General features: G+C 42.9%; 1 protein-coding gene across 2 annotated transcripts in view; it reads right to left on the minus strand.

Moving 5' to 3' along the window:
* Positions 1-686: 686 nt before the first annotated feature.
* Positions 687-23,324, minus strand: part of PARVB (parvin beta) — a 49,042-nt gene continuing 26,404 nt past the window's right edge. For both annotated transcript variants that reach the window (XM_050324790.1, XM_050324789.1), the window contains 10 exons: positions 22,626-22,728; positions 20,967-21,107; positions 20,208-20,323; positions 15,224-15,282; positions 13,452-13,471; positions 12,374-12,435; positions 11,067-11,135; positions 9,367-9,468; positions 7,447-7,519; positions 687-3,672 (listed from right to left, as the gene is read on the minus strand). In XM_050324790.1, coding sequence (XP_050180747.1) covers positions 3,596-3,672; positions 7,447-7,519; positions 9,367-9,468; positions 11,067-11,135; positions 12,374-12,435; positions 13,452-13,471; positions 15,224-15,282; positions 20,208-20,323; positions 20,967-21,107; positions 22,626-22,728 — 822 coding nt within the window. In that variant the 3' untranslated portion in view covers positions 687-3,595. The remainder of the gene's footprint in view (positions 3,673-7,446; positions 7,520-9,366; positions 9,469-11,066; positions 11,136-12,373; positions 12,436-13,451; positions 13,472-15,223; positions 15,283-20,207; positions 20,324-20,966; positions 21,108-22,625; positions 22,729-23,324) is intronic.

Raw genomic sequence — 23,324 nt, forward strand, 5'->3', positions numbered from 1 at the left:
ACCCAGTCTTCTGCAGAACTGCTCTAGTAAATTCTGCCTCAGAGCTGCAGCTGATTCCTTGCCCATCTCCCCCCAGCCCGAGTGTTCCTGTACATTCCCAAAGCACATCTCATGCACACACACACCCCCACACACCTGGTCCTCGTTTAAAAATAGCCACTGAAGAACAATTCAAGGAACCAACAGCAGTCCCACCACCACCAAGATCTGATAATGCATTTTCCTGCTTCCCCACGCAGCCTTGCAGTACTGGAGAGCCACTCTGTGCTCTCTCCAGACCAGAGCAAAGGGAAGCACACAGACATTTTCAGTGTCACTCCAGACTTCCCTGAGCTTCCCAAGAGCTCTGTAGGCACAAATTGGCATGCCAGGATTCCCTCCTGTGCTGATGTGCAAGAACTGGCTCCCAAGCCTTCTAACGGTAGCAGAGAGTGCAGTTCAGTTGCTTTTCTCTTGTGGAAGGAAAAAGATAAACAAGTTGGTCAGGTCCAGTAGCTGAGCAATAATAATACAGAAAAAAAGCTGAAGAAACCAATGGAAGATGTTATTTGTGCTGCCCATACCCTCTCATCACCTGTACCAAGGCCAGAAACAGATCTAAGATCCTTGGTGGCTGAACTTCACCATTCAAAAGTTCTTCCCACAGACTTGTCCAATTAGCAAAAAAAACAAAAGATGGAGAAAACTTAGTGATTATTATTTGTTTATTTGAATAAATAGTACAACTGTCACAAACCATGCATAACATTCCTGCTGTGAGTTTTAGCAAACATAGCATTGCATTGTAACTTGCTTACAGTACACAACTCTTATCACCAAGCTGGGTGTCTCCAGCATGTGACAAGCCCAGAATTTTATCTGCAAGGCTGGGTTTTAGTAGTTAGAAATCCAGAGTAAACACTGTTAAAAACAGTAGAAAAGACTCTTAAAAAACACATTAATACTGAAAGCACTGGGGAGTGGAGAAGAGGGGTAAGAAATCCTTTAAGGTTTAAGGTGATTAAAAAAATCTGTCACTGTTGGTTTTTCATCTTGAAAACCAGAATGCAGCTGAGGAGTGTCTGAGCTGCTTCTGTGGTAAGAGAGCTCAGTGGAACTGACTTATGTCCAGGAGAGGCACCTAAAAGTCAAGTTGCATGGACTGGAAAAGACAAAGACATTCATTAAGCACTTCCAAATGTGGAAGCTTTAATGCTGCAGAGCATCCAGCGCTCCAGATGAACCCAACAGGATTGGGATCCATTCCACTGGTACCCAGGGAACAAACGTCAACCCCCAGTAACACCAAGAGATCGTGGATAACATGTTTGACGTGGGCCTGGCTTTTTGAGAGGAAGGGAAGTGTCACAGGTGTAGCAGAGAGGCAGGACAAAAGCAGGTGTGCAGAGAAGCTTTACCTGCGTTGCTCTTCCTGGAAACTGGACTCATTGGGATGAAGCTCCAGTTCAGTTAAATCTACCCTGCTCACAGTCCTGTTAACAATAAATGCAGCGTCTGCAGGAACAGTGAGTGGCCAGGAGCCAAGGAATGAGTATTTTCCCTGTGCAATGTTTACAAACAGACTTAAAAACGTAACAGAACGTGGTCTGACACCTGCCCCAAACTTGCTCAGGGCATCCAGCCTGCAGTCCTGGTTGGGACATCAACATAAGGATGCTGCCCTGGCTGACAGGGATATTAGCATAAGGAATGCCTCAGGCTGCAGCAGAGGGACTTGGGGTTCTGCAGAGTGACCAGAAATGCATAATTGAACAAAACAGACTCTTAAAACCTGTCAGGACATTCACATCTGCTCACAAGCCATGAAGATGCCAGCTGTATAATCCCATCTCAGAGAGAACCATCCCCAAAGCCAAATCGCTCTTATTAATCTCTTATTATTTTTTGTTTGCTTTTGATATTAATATTGCTTGCAATTTCAAAAACTAGACTCTCTGGAGGTCTTTCCCAGCAGCTCCCAGAGAATATAAACAGCACTGGCCCTTCCACATCACCTGAAGGGAGATGTGTGGAATGACAACTCTTTAACAGGCTTGTTTTCCACAGGTAACACCGGATTAAACTAAAAGTTTGAGAGGCCTTTCAGAAAGTTCCATCACCTTCCAGCCTCATGATCCCCTTATTTCGCAGCACAGAATTAAGACCAATGTCCTTAACTTGCCAGGAGAGCTGACCCACCAGCCTTTGGTGCCTTTATAAATCTCCTCTGCAATAACTGCTGGTGCTGTGGCAGTTTAGTGGCCCCATCTGAACTCCGAGCCCAATTTTTCTGGGCTCTGTATAAACAGTGAGAGGTCAGCTCCTTCCTAAAGCACAGGCAAGCAGTGATTCCCCAGAGAACCTTACACAGCAGAGGAGATCTGAATTTTTCATGCAAAGAAAGGGCAACTGCCTTCCATCTTTGTTTTAGAGGTGCGAGGGGAGGTGACCCAAATAATTCAAATGCTAAAGCTCAGAACCCAAAAATAGGAAACAAAGAAGCAGAAGTCCATTTCTCTCCCTTTGAGATGAAAAACTCTTTAAGGAGGGAAGGAGAAAATCCCAATTGCAAAATTATACCATTCAAAGAGCGTGGTTCCTGAGTTCAAGGGTAAATAATGTTTGGTGTAAGAAATCTATTTTCAGGGTAAGAATATGCCTGCTCATAACGGGATTCAAGTGAGCTCATGGAGCAGAGCAAACCTGCCTGTTTATAAAAGCCTGACCCCCAGGACCCTACAGCTGCCAACAACTCCAACAGGAGTCATCAGACCCTTTTAACCCCTCAATGTGAAATGAGGAATCAACCTTTAGACTGCCAAGATCATTATTTCAGAAAGGACTGGGGGCAAAATGCATTAATCCAGTCTGTGCCTGTCTGACCAGCTCCTGACTGGCCTGACTGAAGCTGAACAGTGGCTCTAACAACCAAATTTCTCCTAGAAAAAAGATCAAATAAAAATAGACATAAAAAAGTTAGTTGGTCATCCCATTACATGACTTATTCTGTGTAAACACTGAATGGAAATAACACTGAGTAGAATGAGGTGAAAAAAACCCAAAACCTGAAGCTTTCGCCATGAGCTTCAGGTAGTGCCTGTAATTCCCCTCAGCCCAACCCACCCAACAGAAACCTTATTTAACAGAAAAGCCTCAGCTTGTAAATAAATCCCAGTGTTGATTTTCTGTTGCTAAACGCTTAAGCCTGGAAAAATCACCAAATGCCAGTTGCAACCAAGGAGGGTACAAAAGAAAGCCTAGTGTAGAACCAAAGAGTCTCCAGCCAAGAGGAAGGTCTTGTGTTTTCCCTGCTCATTAAAGTAGTTAGTGGTATATTTCCTTTCTCAAAACAACACTTGTAGGTTATAACAAACAACAGATCCAAGCTTCTGGTAAAAGTGTGACATACCTACACATTTTCAAGTGACCTAGAGAATTACACATGCACTATTTTTAGTGGAATTGTCATACAAAGAGCTACAGACAGAGCACACCAACTGTAGAAAGAATGCATGAAGTGGAGCAGAAGGCACAAGGGGGGCGTGCAGAGGGCGTGTTCATGGTCATTTCTGCCTCAGGAGGCTGAAGGATGAAGAGACCTCAGCAGCTTTCAGGATCACTCCACGTTCTTGTACTTGGTGAACAGGTTGTACAGAACCCTGAGGGTAGACTTCAGGTCCAAGTTGACTACATCTGTGGGAGGAAAGCAGAAATCCTTAACCTGCATTTTGTTTTCCCTCATTTGTCCTGAAAGGAACAAAAGCCCCCAAACCTCTGAGCTGGTGGGACCAGCAACAAACCCCCCCAGAGTTCTGATCTCCCCAAGTCAAGCCTTTTACGTGTCCCAAATGATGTTCTTCCTATCCTGATCATCCAGTCACAGGGAGCTGCTCTGGGAAACAGAAGAAAGGTAATTCCCTCCCTATCTAAAACTGGTTACAGAGAAGGTCTAATTCTGTCCAAGACCTGGAATAAAGGCTTTGGGAAATGACCAGTGGCTTCCCTGGCCACAGGAGGAGTGAGCAAGCAGTCACACACCTCCTGAGGTACCAAACCTCACACATCCACAGCTCTGCAGGGATATAAACCATGAATAAACAAAGCAGGAGTTCTCAGCAGACTCAAAGCTTTCTATTATTTAATATCCCTTCTTATCACAATAGGTCAGGGAACAGGTTCCATCCTATTACTGTAATAAATGCCAAGAAATACCACAGGCATGGAATCCAGGGACTGGGGAGGGAGGCACAGCACATAGAAAGCTGAAGGAGTAGAAAGAAAGGTTGGATACAGAATGTAAGAAAGGAGGAGGAGAAAGGGGGGAGAAAGAAAAGGGGGAGAAAGAAAAGGGTGGGAAAGAAAAGGGGGAAGAAAAGAGGGGGAAGAAAAGAAGGGGGAAGAAAAGAGGGGGAAGAAAAGAGGGAGAAAGAAAAGAGGGGGAAGAAAAGAGGGGGAAGAAAAGGGGGGAAGAAAGAGGGGGAAGAAAGGGGAGAGAAGAAAAGGGGAAGAAGAAAAAGGGGGAAGAAAAAGGGGGAAGAAAAAGGGGGGAAGAAAAAGGGGGGAAGAAAAAGGGGGAAGAAAAAGGGGGAAGAAAAAGGGGGAAGAAAAGGGGGGAAGAAAAAGGGGGAAGAAAAAGGGGGAAGAAAAAGGGGGGGAAGAAAAAGGGGGGAAGAAAAAGGGGGGAAGAAAAAGGGGGGGAAGAAAAAGGGGGAGAAAAAAAGGGGGGGAAAGAAAAGGGGGAAAACTGGGCAACACTTTCATCTGAGATTTTCAGTAACCTCTCAGACTTTCTCTCTACCCTTTTTCCCATATTATTTTACATGCTTCATTTATGAGCTTTAATTTTCATTTGTAAGAGGATCTTCTCCTGCCCCAAAGAGAGATATTCTAACTGCTGTGAAGTCACACACTCTGAAAAAAGAAATGTCCTACCTGGGTAACTGAAAATGAAACACCATTCTGGTTTTTCCAAGAACAACAGAAAGTTGCTCACTGCCACAGCATTCTCAGTACCAAGACCCAGTTGCCTCAGAGATGCATTTAAAATGTAAATTTAGCCATAGAAGAGAACACATTGCATGTTTTCTTATTTTCTTTTTATGCATCTTCCAGAAGGGGAAATTCCACCTCCATTCCTTGACGATGCAGTCTGAAGGTTAATTACCTTCACTGTTGTAATTCTAGTTTGCCATTTGCCTAACTTTCAGACCTTGTTATGGTTTTGCTGCATTAAAGAGTACAGAGTGTGAGATGCATTCTCCCTGTGTGGGCTATTAGAGTGTTCCTTATTGATCAGTGTCTAACAGGCATTCCCAAAAATAAGCATATTCCCAGCCTCCTGTTTCTTATTTTAGGATAAAACATGCACAGTCATAACACTGCCAACAACAACTAATAAAATGTTAACTGAAAGTGGTCATAAATCATAAAAACAGTTTAAAATATTCCATTAATTTAAAACTTTCACACTCCTTAACAGCCTCATTACAGGCTAATAAATTAATCCACTAGAACAGAGTTCTGCTGCAATAATTCACCATCAAGTCCTGGTGCAATAATTCACCATCAAGTCCTGCTCCTGGTCCAATCCACTGATTTTTGCTGGAAGAACAGAGACTGGGAGATGATGTGCATGCTCCTATTTTTATTTACACCTATACAAAGACACACTCAAATATTTAACAAGGCCTGTTTCTTGCCAGCACCTTAACAATTCTGTGATTCTAATTCACGAGGCATTTACTGCCCAATTCCTGCTAAAGGACATGGATTCACCTGGCAGGTTTTCCAGGCTATTGAGGAACAAACAATGGATCAACATGGCATTAACAAAGCATACTGCACACAAAATCTTCTGCAGAGCCTCAGAGTGTCTGCCAAACTGAATGACTGCTTTATGAAACACAAATTGCATGGCACTACTGGCTGCCAGCACCTTACAGAGGATTCCGTGGAACTGTGGTGGCAGGCCATACCCAAGATGTCACTGTCCTCTCCACAGGAGCAGTTTTCCAAGAGCAACAGTTTTCCAGGCACTTCCAGCCACACAGACATCACAGGAGCACACTCACTCCACCAGCTGGGAACCACTGCTACTGGGAATGGGGACACACAGAAGGGGAAGGAAAACACACAGGAGACTGTACATCCTGCAGCAGCAAAAAAGGAATGTTCTGTGAGCTCATCTGGCTCTCCAGCTTCCACTAATAATTAAATCTTCAATCAGTAAAGCACTTAAACATATTCTGCTGCTCACTGCTGCTCACACCTTGTCCTGAGCAAACAAAAGATCTGCTACAGTGTTCTGCCATTCCTGATAGTCTGAGGATACAGGAAAGCCTTATGGGAAGGTGGCCTCCTCTGCCAGGTCAAATGGCCAAAACAAAACAAAATGAAACAAAAAAGGACAGGCTTTCAACTATGTCAGTCATCTCCTAGTTTTTTACCATTTCCTCTCTCTAAAAACAGGCTTGTCTGGCTTACCTGGTCTCCTCCTGCATCTCCCTAACCCTCCCAACTCAACAAGCTGCCATCCCTGCCTGTGTGCTTGTATTTCTCCAGCTTCCTTGTCCTCCTCACACACCCACTGACTGAGCTCCAATACTCAGAACGCTCCTTTACTTTCCCAAGTTAGTGCCTTGTTTCACAATATTCTTCAGGAGCACCTTTCATCCCCAGATTTAAAACAGGACACACAGGCATTTAATATTGTCTTTTGTTTCCCACTATAACCAGCTCCACTATTTGTTAATCTATTTACTACCACCCCTTTGTCCCATTTTAAGTCACAGTAAACATTTCTTGGGGGCTCCTGGTTTTAATTTGTTCTGAGGAAGCTTCTAAAACACACACGGTTTGTAACACCAGGAGTAAGAATCGCTCATTTAGCAGTCATAAAGTTTTAATTCCTCTTTTAATCCCTGGTGCAAGCAACAATGCAGACCTCATCACTAATTCATTTCGAGGTTCAGAGACTTTAAAGGGAAAACTCAGTTTTTACACATTTCAGATCTGACTCCCAAGTCCAAATAAATCAAGGAGATAGATAGTTTGCTCCTGGTTCTCAAAAAAAAAACCAAACCAACAACCTCAAAAGCCTCTCAGTTATCTGTCATTGAAATCTGATCACAGGAGTCCAAACCAGCACTGGCTGTAAGAATTATGAGAATTAGACCATGAAAAGCTTTCTGCTTGGACTGTTTTGCAGAACACCATCTGAATTTAAAATATAACACCGAACAGCTCTTGAATGATTCACTAAAGCCAGACTTGGACACCTCAGTGAATCCATTCCAGACAAGAAGCAGGGGTAAGGATATACCCCAGACAAAGGCCATGAATCCTTTGGAAAACTGTCAAGGGGCCCATTTACAGCTCCACTTTGTGGAACTACTGCTCCTGTCTTCAAATGCACTTGAAATGCACCTGCTATTATGTCTTCATACACAGTTTAAAGCATGTCCATACCTTCAGGGCGAGCCTTTGGTTTCTTCAGTCCTCCATCCTGCATCAGCTCAAAGGCAAAGGAAACATTATGGACCTGAAAGGAGTGAAGTGTTTAGAATCTCAGAGTTATACAGGCATTGAAAGCCCTAAATCAAATCTTTTAAATGCTTTATTCTCTCTATAGTTGACACAGAAAATGGTAATTCTGTTTAACTCAATATTAAACACTGACATGTTTAATGGAAAGCACATATGAGTGACTAAGAAATGAAAGCCTCTAGGGTAAATATTCACTTTTGATATAAAGGAAGTAATTTCAGATTTCCAAATCCAAGTGTGAAAACGTGATGGGTACCACAGGAACTGAGAAACCTCACTGAGCCCCGAGCTCAGATTCCATGGCAGAGGCCAGAGAGCTCCCAATAACCATTACAAGATATGGACAAAAGGAAAAATGAAAGAAAATAGGTGTCTTTTAACCTCTCATTTGAGAAGCAAACGTGAGTTAAAGAGATTTGCACAGCAGATTTCTTGTCCACGCTCACTGAAATTTAAGCAGGGTAATTTGCATTATGAATTCTGTGCAGTTTTGTTACCGCAAATGACAGTGGTGGAGATACAGAGCAAGGGGGGGGGGATTTAATTCCAGCTGCTCATCTTGAAAATCAGGGAGTTATGCACACAAAGCTCCCCCATAACAAGGAAGAAAGGCCACTTTCCCTCACATATTGTTCAGGACTTTATTGATCTCTCTTTACCTGCTGCAGCTCCTCCTCTTTCACTGTGACAAAACCAATCACTGTCAGTGTGAAAATACTTTTCTCTTTCCCAAAACCACAGCACCTGCCTCTCCTTCTTTGATTTGCAAATCCCCCATCCCTCAGGGCAGAGTCTCCACCCAAAACCACAACATCACTTCAGGAGTACTGGCCAATCTTTACGAATTTAAACCATTAATAACAACATTGTACCTGAACAGGTGCTGGCTGCAACTCAGCACCCTGCACTTCTACAAGGGCAAAAATTCAAAATATTGAGATTACAAAAAGAAAGAGAAAGCTATAAAGGAGAGCTTATGTAAGAGGTAATAATAGATAATAATTTTCCCACTGCTCTATCCAGTTCCTGTGCAGCATACAACATTCAGAATGAACTAATCCCACCCTGTCCACAAACTTAACACCTGAAGGAGCCCCTCTAAGCCCCCAAATACCAAACATCCTGTTTGGTTTGTAGGAGTATAAATAATATAACTTTATATTATTTATATAAATAATATAAAATAATAAACTATCATAAAATAATATGTTGGTTTATAATGTTATATACATAAAAGTTATTTTCTTCAATAAACTATGGGAAAAGAACAGGTATTAGGGGACTGATCCTAATGAGATGAGGGGGCAGTTTGCAGGGATGACATCCTGTGACCCTGGGAAGAAGCTTTAACTCCATGTCAATCCCACTGTACAGGATGCAGCTAAAGCTGAGCCTCCCATATCTCATCTCTTCTCTCTCTTGCCTGTTTACACAGGACATACAAGGCCAGGCATCAACTCTGCTGTCTGGCACACAAAACCACTTCAGGCAGTACTACAATCCAAAAAAATCACTTTGATTACGCAAAGCACTCTCCAGTACAAAGCATTCATTACTGATTTATTCATTCTGATTATTCATTTCTTTATTTATTATGTGTTGTTTGACGCTAGTAACACAATAGCTTTCTTCCTTAGCTATTGGGAATTTGCCCTTCCATTTCACAAACAACTTTTAGTGGTTTTAACTATCAAGTGTCACAGCCTGTGCCTCTTTGCTACAGCTCCTGGAGAGAATATACCAGGTTATTCTGATTTACCTGGCACAAAGGGAAAAGAAACTGGAAAATACCACATGAGAACAATGCAAAAAGAATATGGAAACAACGGAGTTTCTACCCACCTTCTGATCAAAACTTTCAGGTGTTAAGTAGAAGTTGTGAAGTGGAACAAAATAGTCTTCAAGGAGACCCATGAGCAAGACCAGATAAACACCATCTGCAAACTAAAGAGGGACATGGCTGACATTCCTAGGAGAAAGAGTCTGTTTGTAAATAAGCATTCACGAACAAGGAGAACAAAGAATGCTTGGCCCAAATGATGTATTTTGATTTCTACCCCTGTTTTGTTGCTGGCACAGAGGTATCAGATGGTTCAGGAGTCACCGAGTGATCCTTCCGGTCATAGCAGGGAATTGTAACATGCATTTAGGGCTTTGTTTCATCTGCTCCCTGGATTCACCTGTCCAGGGTGAAATCACCACTGATTTCAGCTGAGCAAGAGAAATCAGTTTTAATTTCTTAAAAGCCTGCTGACAGAGCTTGCTCTCTTGTCTGTTCTCTGAAGAAAAGGAAAATAAACCACAAGAGGCTTTCTCCCTACATCTGGTAGCACAATTTCCCTTCCTCTCATTTCCTGAGCAAAACAAGGAAGCCCATCAGCAATTGTTGGGAGCATTAACCCTTGCAGGATCATATTTTATTTTAATTACTTACATACAGTAAATAGCTCTAAGCAGAAAAAATTAAAAGCAATTCACTGGGAGCGATCCACAATTTGTATTCCTTAGTTGGGCAGAATATTTGGCCTGAATAGGCAGAGTGAAAAAAAGATCTTCTTTACCTTCAGCCAGTTATCTATTTCCTGAGCTACTGAATACTTTAGGGTGGGGTTATGTATGTCTGTCTGTTCTTGCTTTCTTCACATTCATTTTATTTGCTTGAGGGATCTTGCCAGCTTCTCTCCAGTATTTAAGGAAGCTTTTTTTATTAAAAAAAACAAAACAAAACAAAACGTCCTGGGAAAACATGTTTTCTGATTAAATACTCCCAGTCCTACTACCACAATACCTGGTAATTTGAACAACAATCCCTCTTAAATTGTGTGTTTTGGACATTCAAGTCTTTGCCCTTAATCAGAACTTGAAATTAAGTCTCCCCGGTCAGAGATAAGAAGTTTAACTTCATAAAAGAATTTTTTTCCCCAAAAATAGGTTGTTTACAGTTTCAGCAAATATTCAGTAATATCCTACATACTTGGGCAATACTATTGAGTGTCCCTACTGACAGGATGACTCATGACTGACTAAGGGGGGAAATGTTACGTATTTCTAACAGATTTCTCACTTGTGATCCTGATATGGCACACATGACATCCTCTAATATTCTCCAAAATAAATTGCTGGGCACCCTTAAGGCATTAAGCAACAATCTGTTGTGACAGATCAGATCCAGTCACCCACTTATTTCAGCAAAGCTATAAAATAGCAGTGAATGAATGACTGGTATTACACTAAGCCAAGCTCAAACCAATTACCCACGCTCCCGGTGTAATTCTTTAGATGCTGTGCTTTTTTTGCTGAGACAATAAGATAACCATCTCTCCACAGTTCAGTGAACTCTGGAGAGAAGATCTGCTTCTGCTTAGCCTGAAAAATTGCTTAATTTTATGTTTAAAGTGAGAACTACCCCACTGCCACTGAAATCCACACTTACTTAAGGCTTCCAAGCATGTCGTTGCTGCTCCAAGATCCCGAACATTAAGATGCCCAAAGGGCTAGATTTGCAATTTACAGATTACACACAAAAAGACAAAGTCTCCTACCTGGGTTTCCAACTCTGTTACTTCCAAGTTTAGTTTATTCAAGTGTTTGTTCACAAAGGTGATCAGAGACTACGAAAGAAAACACCAGAGGCAGCAATTTACACATCACACCATACAACACATGACCTTTCAAGACATTTTTTAAAGCCTGATAAATATGGGTGTGGGCTGTTCGCTTTTGCACAAATAAAGTGCATAAAACTGAAAACAACTCAGTCAGAGAGGCATTTTTGTTGCACGACGTGCCAGAACTCACCAGATGGTGCTATTCCACACAGCTCACTATATGAGCTTTCTGAGTACACAAGGCAAATAAAAGAAGCTGAGATGACATCAGTGCTTGGAGATGAAGCAAGTAGGAGCATTTACTGTCCACTCTAATCTTTTCAGGTTCCTGGAGAAGCCCCACCACTTGAGAGCAAGGCATGAGCAGCACTGAGCTAAAAGCAGCCCGAGAAGATGCCAACAGCACACAGCTCTGTTCCCGGGGGGAATGTGAGCAGATCAGTGAGCAAATTACAGCCAGGATGGGACCCAAGTCTGGGATTTCTATTCCAGATGCAACATCCTGCTCCTACAAGCCAGTTCTGTGCTGATGTATTGAAGCACTGAGATCTGCCCCCCTGCTCCCACCACTTCCAAAGGTGCGTTAATGCTTTAAAGAGTTAACTTTGCTCTCTGTCAACTTAAAAACACTTTTTTCTAGAAGACACTTCAGATTGGAAAGGTAAAATCTTCCACAGACTTCAAAGCATTACTGTAAATGCACACATCCTCCACTTCATACAAAGGGAAGGGACAATTTACAACGCTGATCTTTGCACAGTTCCAATAAACAGCCACGCTGGAACTTTCTGGTGGATCAACACGGGGCCTCTTCCTTATGTCTTCCCCAAAACAAGGGCTGGCAGAGAGAGATAAACAGCTACATGGCCCCTCTGCTCTGTCTAACACTAAGAACCATGTCAAAACCAAGTCTGGGTGGGTGTGCTGTGAGATGATGCTCAGCCCTGGGGGACAAACCAGGGGACCAGATGAATTAGTGTTCAGCAGAAAAGCCCTGGGACAAAACCAACTCTTCTATAAAAGCTTTGCACTCAGCAAACTTATTTATGGGTGAATCACATCTCAGGGTGCTGTGGAAAACACCAGCTGGCTTTGAAACAAGGCCCTTTGGGGATAACTTTTCACTCCTCCAGATTCCCCTTCTGTCATTTGCTGGATGTTTCTGAATATCTTTCAAAACCAAAAAAAAAAAAAAAAAAAAAAGGCAATGTGGAAAATATAAACAGGATTTTATTTTTTACCTTTTTGACCACGCTGAGCTTGTCTGGTGCGTGATCAAAGAGTGTGTCAAAGGCATCACGCTCTGGTTTGGGGGGAAAAAGAAAGTTAAAATAAATACAACTCCAAAAGCCAAGTATGGGAAGCAGGTTATGTGTCCAAAGCTTGAAGGTTCTCCTCAGAAAGCCACAGGACAGAGACCCAAGCTAAAAAGTTACCACCCTGTTTTGGTGTTTAGCTAAATGCCAGAGCAAACTACCCTGGGAATTTTAGAGGCAACTGAATATAAACACATCAGTCACTGATTTCCCTTTTTTTGCCATTCATAATTGGAACACAAAATATTTAGGTGGAAGAAAAATTAAAATGAAACACAAATTTTGACTGTTTGCCCCTATCCTGACTTAAACAATAGCTATGGCTGCACCCACCACTCAAAGTCAGACAGTAATTTGGTTAATTAAAAATTACTGGTGGTACCCTTGACTTCAGTAAAGCTTAAAACTGAACTCACCTGAACACTGATCCAGCAGTGTATGGAGAGCAAAGCTCAGTGTGAAGATTTAAATTATGTTTAGACCTTCCAAACACTGTAAAATAATATCTAACCCAATCTATGTTTTCAACACAGTTTTTAACACCTTTTCCAAGATCAATTTCTTTTTATTTGCAGAACACATTTTAATAGTTTTCTGCTGTAAAATAAACAAACAAATTTATTATCCAAATTTCTTTGGTGTATTAAGATATTTACCTTTAAAGCCCCCTGACTTTACTTGTTTTCCAAATGCTTTATTAATAATTTATGCTGATACTCTGCAAGAGGGCAATGGTAATGTGCACATGGTATAATCAGTGAATAAAGAAAATTAATTACTTATTTTTCACCACACACAGTCCTTTACATGAGCCCACATCTCTTAGGTGATGAGTGACGTAACGCCACCAAAAAAAACTAAACACCAATTTTGTTCCAACCCCCATAGAATTGTTCAACCCATTGTCCTGATCTGCTGAAAGAAACCAGACCTCATTTCTGTGCCTGACACAAATAATAATAAATAATAAATAAAAATATTCAGAGTCAACATCGTTACTCACCAAATCTGCCCATCATCATCCTGCAAGTCAGAGCATTCAGAGGTATCAGGTTAGTTCATGAATAATCACTTTGAAAAGACAAGAGCATGGGCTTAACAGGCCTTTTCCTGCAAGATTTCTTTCTGCTTTTCCCAAGGGCCAACCACTCCTACAAAGTCAGGAGGCTGAGCCTGCCACAGACCAGACCCAACGTGCTGCAGGAATGTCCCCAGAACACCAGTGATGACATGGGGGGGTACATTGGAAATGAATGGAAATGTGTAATTATATTTTACACATAATTCTGTTTTACACATCATCATGATTTCTTATCCATGACAATTTTGATGACGGAGGGTGAATGAATGAATGTGTTTCTGTGCACATTTTCCACGAATACAGGCATCAGCCACCAAACCACACAGCTCAGAAGCACAGTTATCTATCCCACTTTAACCTGTTTCCTCTGAAAAAATAAAACACACAGCATCTGAGGCTATTATGTAAACAAAACTGCCAAATCCAAAACATTATACACAAGCCAGTGACATCAGCAGACATGGGCAGATCTTTATCAGCCAAGAATCAGGCCCTGATTTGCACAGAGGAATCTGAAAGCATGCAGTGAATGTTGGATTTTGCTGATCACTGCATTTTCCATGGCTATTCTTGTATCTGGGCATGCAGCACATTAAACAGCAAACCTCTTAATACTGTGTAATATCAAACAGCTTCACAAAATATATGTATAAACACAAATGCAAACCTGTAAACATCTGGCTAAAAAAGTGCCTAAGCCCCAGCCTGCAGATTACATCTCACAAACCACATCTGAGGCAGAGGACAAGCCAAGCCCATTGTTCAAGAGCACAGGAGTGAGGGGAGGAAACTTTGGCCCACAAACCCGAGGCAGAGCTCTGATCCTACAAAAAAACCCCCACTGTGAGACCTTTAATGTCCACGCAGAGATGTTATGATCTCATTTTTGAGCGTTTCCATCTGAAAGATCTTCCCCCCTGAGCTCAGCCACATGGTACTCCATTTATCTTCAAAGCCAGGGGAAGCTGAGCCAGCTCTACAGGGAGCCAGCACTCTGATAATCTGAGGGAGGGCTCATGTAAGCCCCTCTTACATGAGTTGCCTTCAGGCCACGTGAGGGGAAAATCTCAGCTTTCATTTGCAGCCAAAATGCGTGTCTAGCCTTCTCCTTACAAAAAAAGGACTGTAAATACAGAAAGCAAAGTACTCTGGTGCATAAACCAGAGAGGGAATGGGGTTTATTTATTCAGTTTGGTTTTGCTGAGCTCTAGTCCTGAGCTGAAAACACAGATCTTTGACAGACCCCTCAAAACTGAAGTGATACCCTATTGAAACACCCTCACAGTTTTCATGGGGTATCACTCCAGTTTCAAGAGACAGGTCAAATAATTGCCTTTTGCCAAACTAATTCTTCCCCAAAATATCTACATTAGCCCTTCACCTGAGAGAGAAAACAATACTGGGCAGAAATCAGTGAGATACATCTGCCTCCAGAAGGCAGGGGGAAAAACAGCTCTCAAAGGTCACTTTCCATTAAAAGTTTCCGTGACACAGGAATTTCTAGAGGACAATTCTCCTTTGTAATGTATTTCCAGAGACCAAGGCATTTCTATACAGTTAAAAAAGCACCACCTTTTAGGGATTTTGTTAATTTAGCAAGGATAGGGGAGGAGGGAAGATTTAATTTATCTTTCATCTTTATAAATGGTTTCACAATCAGGCACCACTGATGTGAAAGTGCTTTTTGTGCTTACTCTGTCGTGGTCGTCAGCTCCTCTGAAACATGAGTGGTCTGGAGGAGGCCTTCACGTTTCTGGAAAGGAAGATGGAGTTAGAAACTTGAGAATTAGGAAAGGAGAAGCTCATTAGGGGCTCTGCAGCAGTTCAGAATGCCTGAGGACAAAACTGGATGAAGCACGCTCCCTAAAAGTTCAGCAGAGGTGGAAGAGCTGCCAGAGGACTCACTCCCAGGAGAGCGGCATTTAGGAGGCTGGCAGCCAAACTGATGTTTGGGAAATGCATATAAATACACCTCTGCAGCCAACCAACTCACAGTCCTCCTCCAGAGACCAGAGGCAGCAGTGTGCCTGGAACACAAATCCCAGGGAGTTTGTCAGCCCCACCTCAAACCCCCCAGGGGATTTAAATGTTCAGGTCACAGTGTCAACCAGCAACCTGACACAGCTGGCAGCCTGACTCTCCAGAGAGTCCTGGGGCTGAAATCACAGGGATGGCTGCCCCCAGAGCAGGGGTGTGCTGGCAAAGCTCTCCAGGCACGAGGGTGACAGGAACACATCCCCCAAGGAAACGCAGGGAGCACAGAAAGCTCAACCAGTTTGATTTTACAGCAAATTATATTTCCCTGACACTTGGTCTTCTCGGGATAATTGTCTGCATGAATAAGGGGCCTCCCACCCTTAGAGTGAGAGTTAGCAGGTGGTGAGAATGAGTTTCAAAACATCTCAGAGGCTGGAAGTGCTTTTGCCCAAGTGAGAAACTTGCTTAACACCTCTATGGGTTCCTTTCAAAACTATGGGATACAGCTTTATGCCTGAACGAAGGAATTTCTTTCCTCCCTTCCCTTCCCTACTCTGAAAAAGCTGACACAGAGAGCTCAAATCTCAGCAGCCATCTAGGAACCAGGGCTGTCAGAATGACTTATGGCAGGGTTAATAAAGCTTGATGGCTCAGGTAAGCAGGGAAACCACCCCCCAGGCACAAGCTCTGCACACGTTTTCCATCTCAATCTTTTTCACCAGCTGAACCCCAAGCGAGAACTTATTAAGGAGAACAGCTTTGAAGGGAAACACATCCTTCCCCAGAAGCAATCTAGAGAAATAAAAACTGAAATCCAAAAAGCCAGTGAGAAGAACTCCTGCCCTCGAGATGAAGGCAGGGCAGCTTTCTCAGGGAGCCTGGCTGGAAGCACGGTGGGAGCTGTGGTCTCCCATTGCTCTGCTGTTCCAGCTCCGTGCCTGGCTGGGCCCTGGGCTGGATGCTGCCAGCTGGCCTTGTCTCCACAGCCCCTCACTTCCCTATCATCCATGTATCTCATCCTGGGAACGGTGCCAGAAGGGCTGGTGGAACGAGCCAGGATGACAGGGCGGATGGAAAAACGAGAGAAGCTCCTGACAGGGCGGCGTTTTCTCGCGCACAGAACAACGTGGTCTTTATTCCATCCCACCACTTTATTAACACAGGGCTCTGGACCTTCCAGGCACCACAGACCCAGGGAGAAGATGCTGCAATCTGTGAACAAAAGCTCAGCAAGCAACCTCCAGATGCTGGATAAGGGGGAGGAATGGATGCCAACATTGACCTCCCAGCTGGTGGAAAAGGCAGCTCTGAGGCAGCTGCCCACACAGCAAGCCTGGTCCCCTGGCCTTGCAATCCAAAAGCAAATGTCATTCCCAGATAAAACTTTGGTTCCTTGCACCACTGGCACCAGGCACATTTATTCTTCATCCTGCCTCGCCTCTGACCTTTCAGCCTGCAACTCGAGACTAGAAGGGAATTACTGCAAAAACACCTCGGATCTCCCAGCAGCACCAAGGCAGGCCACGGTTTTAAAAAGGAGGATGAGGAAAGCCAAGTGCAAAAGGCAGCAATTGCTGAGCCTTGCAGAAATAACCCACACGGTGAGCCTGAAGGACAATTTCTGCACTTCCTTCTGTGGACTTTTTTGTTTTTCTGAATTAGGGTATTTCTTCACCGTGCAAGTTTACATTTCAACTATCAGGCAGCAGAAGCAGCTGGAATTAAAAAAACCTCAGGATTCTCAGTTCTCACTGGAAGCACACACTGGAACCACAAAGTTTCCTTCCTCCCTGCCCCTCACTGAGGAAGGCTGGAATTACAGGCATATGCTGAGCGACACCACTATTAAAACATCTGTCATCTTAGACTCTTAACTCGGCACTGGGAGTGGATTTTAACAGGATTTTAAGTAGAAGCCCCACTTATACCCTTGTTTTGCTGGGACACTTCTAGTGTAACGTGGGCATACACTGCCATGGTTACCCAATTTTCTATTCCACACAAAAAAAACCAGCAAGAAAACTAATTCTGGAAGTTGATTTCAAAAAGGCTTGAGAGCAAATACATTTCAGGAGCTCTGCTCTTGAGTCTTGCTACATAATGGTTGGTGCCCATTATAAAATAATAAGAACAAAAGTATTTTTCTCCTGGTTTAGTCTTGTAGTTGCTCTGTGTGATACTGAAAGACAGACAGGTAGGGAAAGGTTTTTCCTGGCAAGGGAAGGTAAAACAGAAAGTCCTCTCCAAAATGCTTGTGGGCTCTCAGACTCCAAATCAACTACTTTTAATTAAAAAAGAAATACAGCACCTTAGGAAAGTCTTAGCCTGTCACCTCAAGATGCTAAAAGAATTTGAAAGAAGGGCAGAATCACCACCAAACTGTGGAGAGCTGGATAAACACTTCCCATGTTGCACAGTGCAGTCATAATACTATCTCATTTTTGGAGAGGGACAGTAAAGGTAGAGAAGAAAAAGCCCACAAGGTACTGAGGTGTTGGGATGTGGAAACGCACACAACCTGGCTGAGCAGTAACCTGCTAAACCACAATAACTCTGCTTTTTGCAGTGCAAGCACAGTCCTCCAGGGCAAGAAGCACCTCAGGGATCTGCACAGTGTGAGGAGGGCTCAGCAAAGCTGATATTGATAATCCTTAATGTCAAAGTTCTCCACGAAAATGAGACTTAACTAGTTTAGTTTCAGTGTGGGTGTGTTCTCGCTCAACACTCCCATCTCCTGCATGGTTTTCTTGCTGAGGGGTCAATTCTGCCAGGCTTACAAAGAAATCCCTTAGACCATTTATTAGCCCCCTCAAATGCATCTTCAAGCAAGAAGAGGCATCTAAATGACAACCTCTCAGAGCAGACACCTTACGTTAACCTGTGATCTAGTTTGACAGAACCTTAATCACTATAAGGATATGTGATAAACAATAAATTGATAATAAAAGGATCTTAATTTTCTTCCTTGGATTAGAACAGTATTCACTTCACTGCCATTCTGTTTGTCACTAGTATAACAAAGGCTAAATAAAATCCATCTAAAGAGATCCATGCCACTGAACCAATACATATTTCAGTGTACCACAGGTAAGGTGAAAGTTATTGTTCCAGAAGAAACACGCTTCAGTTTACAGTGTGCCTCACTTTGCATTTAAACAAACAAAGCTGAGGGGCTGTAAGCTTTTCCTAGCAGTGGGTTAAAGGGCTGAAACAAGCCTTCTCTTGCACAGGACCAGCTGAGCAAGGCTCACAGCCAGTGATGCCAAAACCATCTCCAGGCTCTGAGGTCCAAGAGCAAGAGCTCACAGTCTCTTGGGTTTAATTTAGCTCTCGGTTTACCCTGCCCTGACCCCTCCAGGCACTCCCTTGGGGACACAGGTGTTGCACTTTCCCTCTTCCCCACTTTTTGGCAGTCTTTACCTCATCCTGTCTTCACCTCAGCCCTCCCCAGTCTCTAGGGCAGACCACCACCTCCCAGGAGGTGTCTCCTCCATGTCCCTCCAACAGGAAAAGAGGTGAAAACACCTTCTCCACAGGCTTCCCTCTGCTGCAGGGGTGGAGGGGTCTGAAGCCTGAACTGGGGAGGCTTTACCTGCCTACCTAAGGGGTTTTTTCTCACTTAGCAGTTACAGAAGCCACTTCACAGGGTTTGAAAAAAACAGCTTATATTTACATGTTCCTCCTCATCTTTCCAAGACAGCCAAAAGAAATTTGAAAAGAAATTAGTCTCCTATTTACATTCATGTTACTTTGTAACTAACTCACCGTTCTCAACAGGAAAGAACTACTACAGCAGCCTGAAAGCAGTTCAAAATCACCTCTTCAGGATAACACAAACATTCGTTGTGTGCCACGGAGCATCCATCAGTTCCTCATTTTCATCACACCCTCTCCCTCCAAAGCATTCAGGCAGGCAGCCTGGAAAATGTCATTGTTTAAACGTAAAACAAAATGAGGCTCTTGCCTAATCAAGCATCCTTATTGTGTGAGGGGACCCGCACTGGCAGAGTCTGAGATCACTTTATCTTCTTTATTCTTCAAAGGAATGGCACTTGCAGAGCCTGATGCCAGTGGCTGAGCCTGCCTTGGGACTGAGGGTCACAGCAAACAGGCACCAGCAGAGAAAGGAATAACCAGAGCAACATCTAGGGCAGGGGAGAAGAAGTCAGGGTTCCCTAGGTCAAGATCTCTTCTCCATATCTAAGGAAAGCTAACAAAAACACAAAGACTCTGAAAGGAGTGATGAAAAGTCTCTCAGGCATGCCAAGTAAAACAGCATGTCTAGGTCTGCACATTAAGTCATTTGTGGGGTGAAACAACACCAGCAAGAGGCTTCCCAGGCTGGGGAGATTCTACGTGCTGAAACTCCTTTCTGTGCTGCTTTGTGTTTCAGCAGCTTCTCTACGAAAAATGCATGGCAAAAAAAAATTCACTAAAGTGACAGAAATTACAGGCACGAGGCTCTCTCACACAGAATCCCATTTTTACCTTGCTGTTGCAGTAGAAAATGGTGGTCCCAAGCATGTTAAAGAGGGGATGTTCACAGGATCACATGTGAGTACATGCAACGCAAAAATGCGTTCCCAGGACAAACAGCTGGGACACGTGGCAAGAGATGAGGGGCAATGGATGGGAGCAGCCCAGTCCTGCCAAATCAGGGTGATAAATGACGATTTTTCCTGTCAGTTTTTCCATACTCACCCTCACAACCACCACTTGCACAGACACGTGTTCGGGCAGTCGGATGGGAGCGCGGAAATGCATTGCCAAAGCCACCAGCAGGTGAAGAATGGCAATCAGGTTCTTGCCATGGATTGCTGCAGGGAACGAGGAAAATGAAGCAAATAAAAGAAGGTTGAAGGTCTTATTTTAAACAAACAGCTCTGGGGAAAAAAGGCAGTGAAAAAATGCTTTTGGTAAACAGTCCTTTTTCTTTTTATGCTTCTTCCCCCTTTTCCTAAATTAGTAAATATCTGAAATACAATTTTGAAGGTAGCAAAGCCTAGATTCAGCCCTTCCTTTAAGCTACATGCAGAACTTACAAGTCCAGGCCCTTCAGCTCCCTCCCTGTCAATGAAGACAGGCAGCCTCCATCACTGCACTGGAGGATACTGGAGAAAACTGCTTTTTGCAGACTTTGAAGTGTTAACACAAGCTTTGACATCTGTAAGGGATGAAACTCTTTCACCGCATGGGTAAAGGGACTTTCCCAATTCCATTCTCACTTTTGGGTTGTAACAGGCTCTGCTGGAACAGGGGGCTTGAACAAAGCTACCTCAATTATTCTACAAACACACCTGTCCATCCTTCAAGGCCACAGACGAAGGTCAAAGTTACAATCAAAAATAAAGGAATCATTTTTAAAACCACCCTGCATCACAGAGAGTATGATCAGCCTATTGATTGTCATCCCCCTCTTTGCCTGGGAAGCTGAGACAGAAAACACAAGAGAGTCCTTACAGTCAACATTCCACTTGATTGTCCAGCCATGGGGTCGGAGCAAATCATGGACAGCTTCCAAGACCGTCTGCAGCTTTTGTTTCTGACCAATTTCAGATTGTGTCACTTCTGCCACGTTCAGTTTACGGTCAGCCAATTTTTCTGTGTTTGAAAAAAACATCCAGAAACCAAAAAGAACAGGCAAAACCAGATTAAACAAGGTCCTGGGTGGAAATAATGAGTACAGACCACGGGGCAGAGCTGGACTCTGCTTCAAGTTTTCTAAAAGAATTATTTTCCTCGGAAAGAAAAATGTCTGAAAGTAAAACTTTCATGGAAAGTGCGTCAGTTCCAACAAAAATGTGACAAAACTGAACATGCTCATCAATCAGGTGTCAAAATGTATAACAACTTTCAGCTAGGCATCAAGTTAGTAATAACATTAATTGTACCTCCCAATTCCTTTCACTGCTGAAAAGCATTTGGTAAAACACAGCCTTCACTAAACAAGGAATCTGTACAAGTTCCAATTGCTAATCGATGTGAATATTTACTGCAGCTTGCAAAGCTTTATTTCGAGGTAGCTGAAGGTGTGAATTTAAGCAGAGGGACACTTTGCATCCTCAAACCCTCAAGAGTTAACAGACTCATCTGACCCACAAATTTGTGCTGCCTTAGTGGGACTAATTCAAGGGAGTAGTTTGGAACAATCTTGTCATGTCATTGTCACTTCATGGTTGATTACTTCCAAAAATGAAATAATGCAGGAAAATCTGTAAAACGACATTAAGTAAAATTGCAGTTCTGTTTCTGTAATGTAATTATTTGTGGCCAAAATCATAGAAAAGTCATTCTTCTCTTCCTCTGCATTGTGGTTCTTGCCAAAGACAAAGGGGTTGAATTTTTGTAAAAAGAAAAGAAGAGAGCCGAGTTCTTCCAGCCATCAGAGCAACGGGAACAGCTGATTTCTGTTCTCCCTCCACCCTGAGGAAAAATCATCTCTCTGGGAGGTCAGGACTGGTTGGACATATCCAGTTATTCCACTCTTTAAAACAAAAAACATACTTCACCAAAACTGTTTTCCCAAAATGGGATGGCCTTCAACTCTTAAAGATGCCTTCAGAAACCTCTCAGAGTTATCAAAACCTACTGTTCCAATAATGGAAATATTTCTGCTCTCAAGTATGTCTCTTCCAGACATTTCACTTAGCTGAAGACAAATATTTATTTCTTTTAAAGTGACAGAAATACATAAGCACTCTAGCAGCCCAGACAGAAAAGACTTGCAGGTTATCAACTCACAAATACTCTGAACATTTTGACTGTTTCTATCAACCTCAAGTAGGAACTTTTTATCAATATCTAAATAATATTAATGGGAGAAATACTCTTTAGCCAAGATGCTTTTGAATCTTTTCTAAACCGACTACCAAAACATGCAAATATTATTTTAAATTATTTTAGATGTTTTTCTGTTAGGCCATGAAACCTGGGAATTCTCTGGATTTCCTGCCTTCTCAGCAGATGGAGAAGCTGACCCTGTAGCTATCACTGAAAGAAGGTGTATCCCTGGTGGGGTGATGCCTTACTGCACAGCCCTGCTGCTCTCTGCAGCTCTGCAAGAGCTTAATTTGGGGCCTCTTTCAGTTTTGGGGGGCATCTTCTCTTGTGTCAACTCACCCAGCAGCTTCTGCAGCACCTGCCCATCATAAAGGTCCTCCTCGAGCTGTTTGACAATGATCCTCTCCTCCACCAGCACATCATTAATCCAGTCAATCAGAACCTGGAAGGACAGAAAGAGGAGGCAAATGTCTAAAAATAATGACTGAAATATATTCCTTTCATATCATCAGGAATATAAAACACAGGAAGAGTAACCATGAGCTTTTCTGTTTCCAAATAAGACCTCAGATAAAAACAACGGAGTAAAAGCTTCTCTTTGCCCCTTAAGGTTTTTAATTCAGGTCTTGACAGCATGGCAATTGTAGTGCCCTCTATTTTTCCTCATTAAAACATCACCTTATGGCACCAATTCCAAATCAAACAACAACCAGCAGCTCTGCAGCAACAGCCTTTGCTGATGTTGGGTGTTCTTCATGTCCCAAAAACCTGTTTCTCTGTGAATAGCAGACCTGCCAAGAGACACCAATAGTCTCATGCTCCTACTATGATTTATCTCCCTGAATATATTTATCTCCTTGAATAAATGTGAATAATTGCCAGAAAGAAGAGCTTCAGAAGGGACAGAGTGAACACTTCTACAAACAGGAGCTCAAGAGGCCCAAGAGCTGGATCTCTGTCCTTAGCAACAGGTCAAGGCGTTTTATCTTAAACTGTTGAAGAATACAAAAGCCCAGGATTAAAATAAAGATAATAATT

The sequence above is a fragment of the Myiozetetes cayanensis genome, unplaced genomic scaffold (genome assembly GCF_022539395.1).
Source record: "Myiozetetes cayanensis isolate MyiCay16 unplaced genomic scaffold, myiCay2020 scf3, whole genome shotgun sequence".
Taxonomy (NCBI): Eukaryota; Metazoa; Chordata; class Aves; order Passeriformes; family Tyrannidae; genus Myiozetetes; species Myiozetetes cayanensis.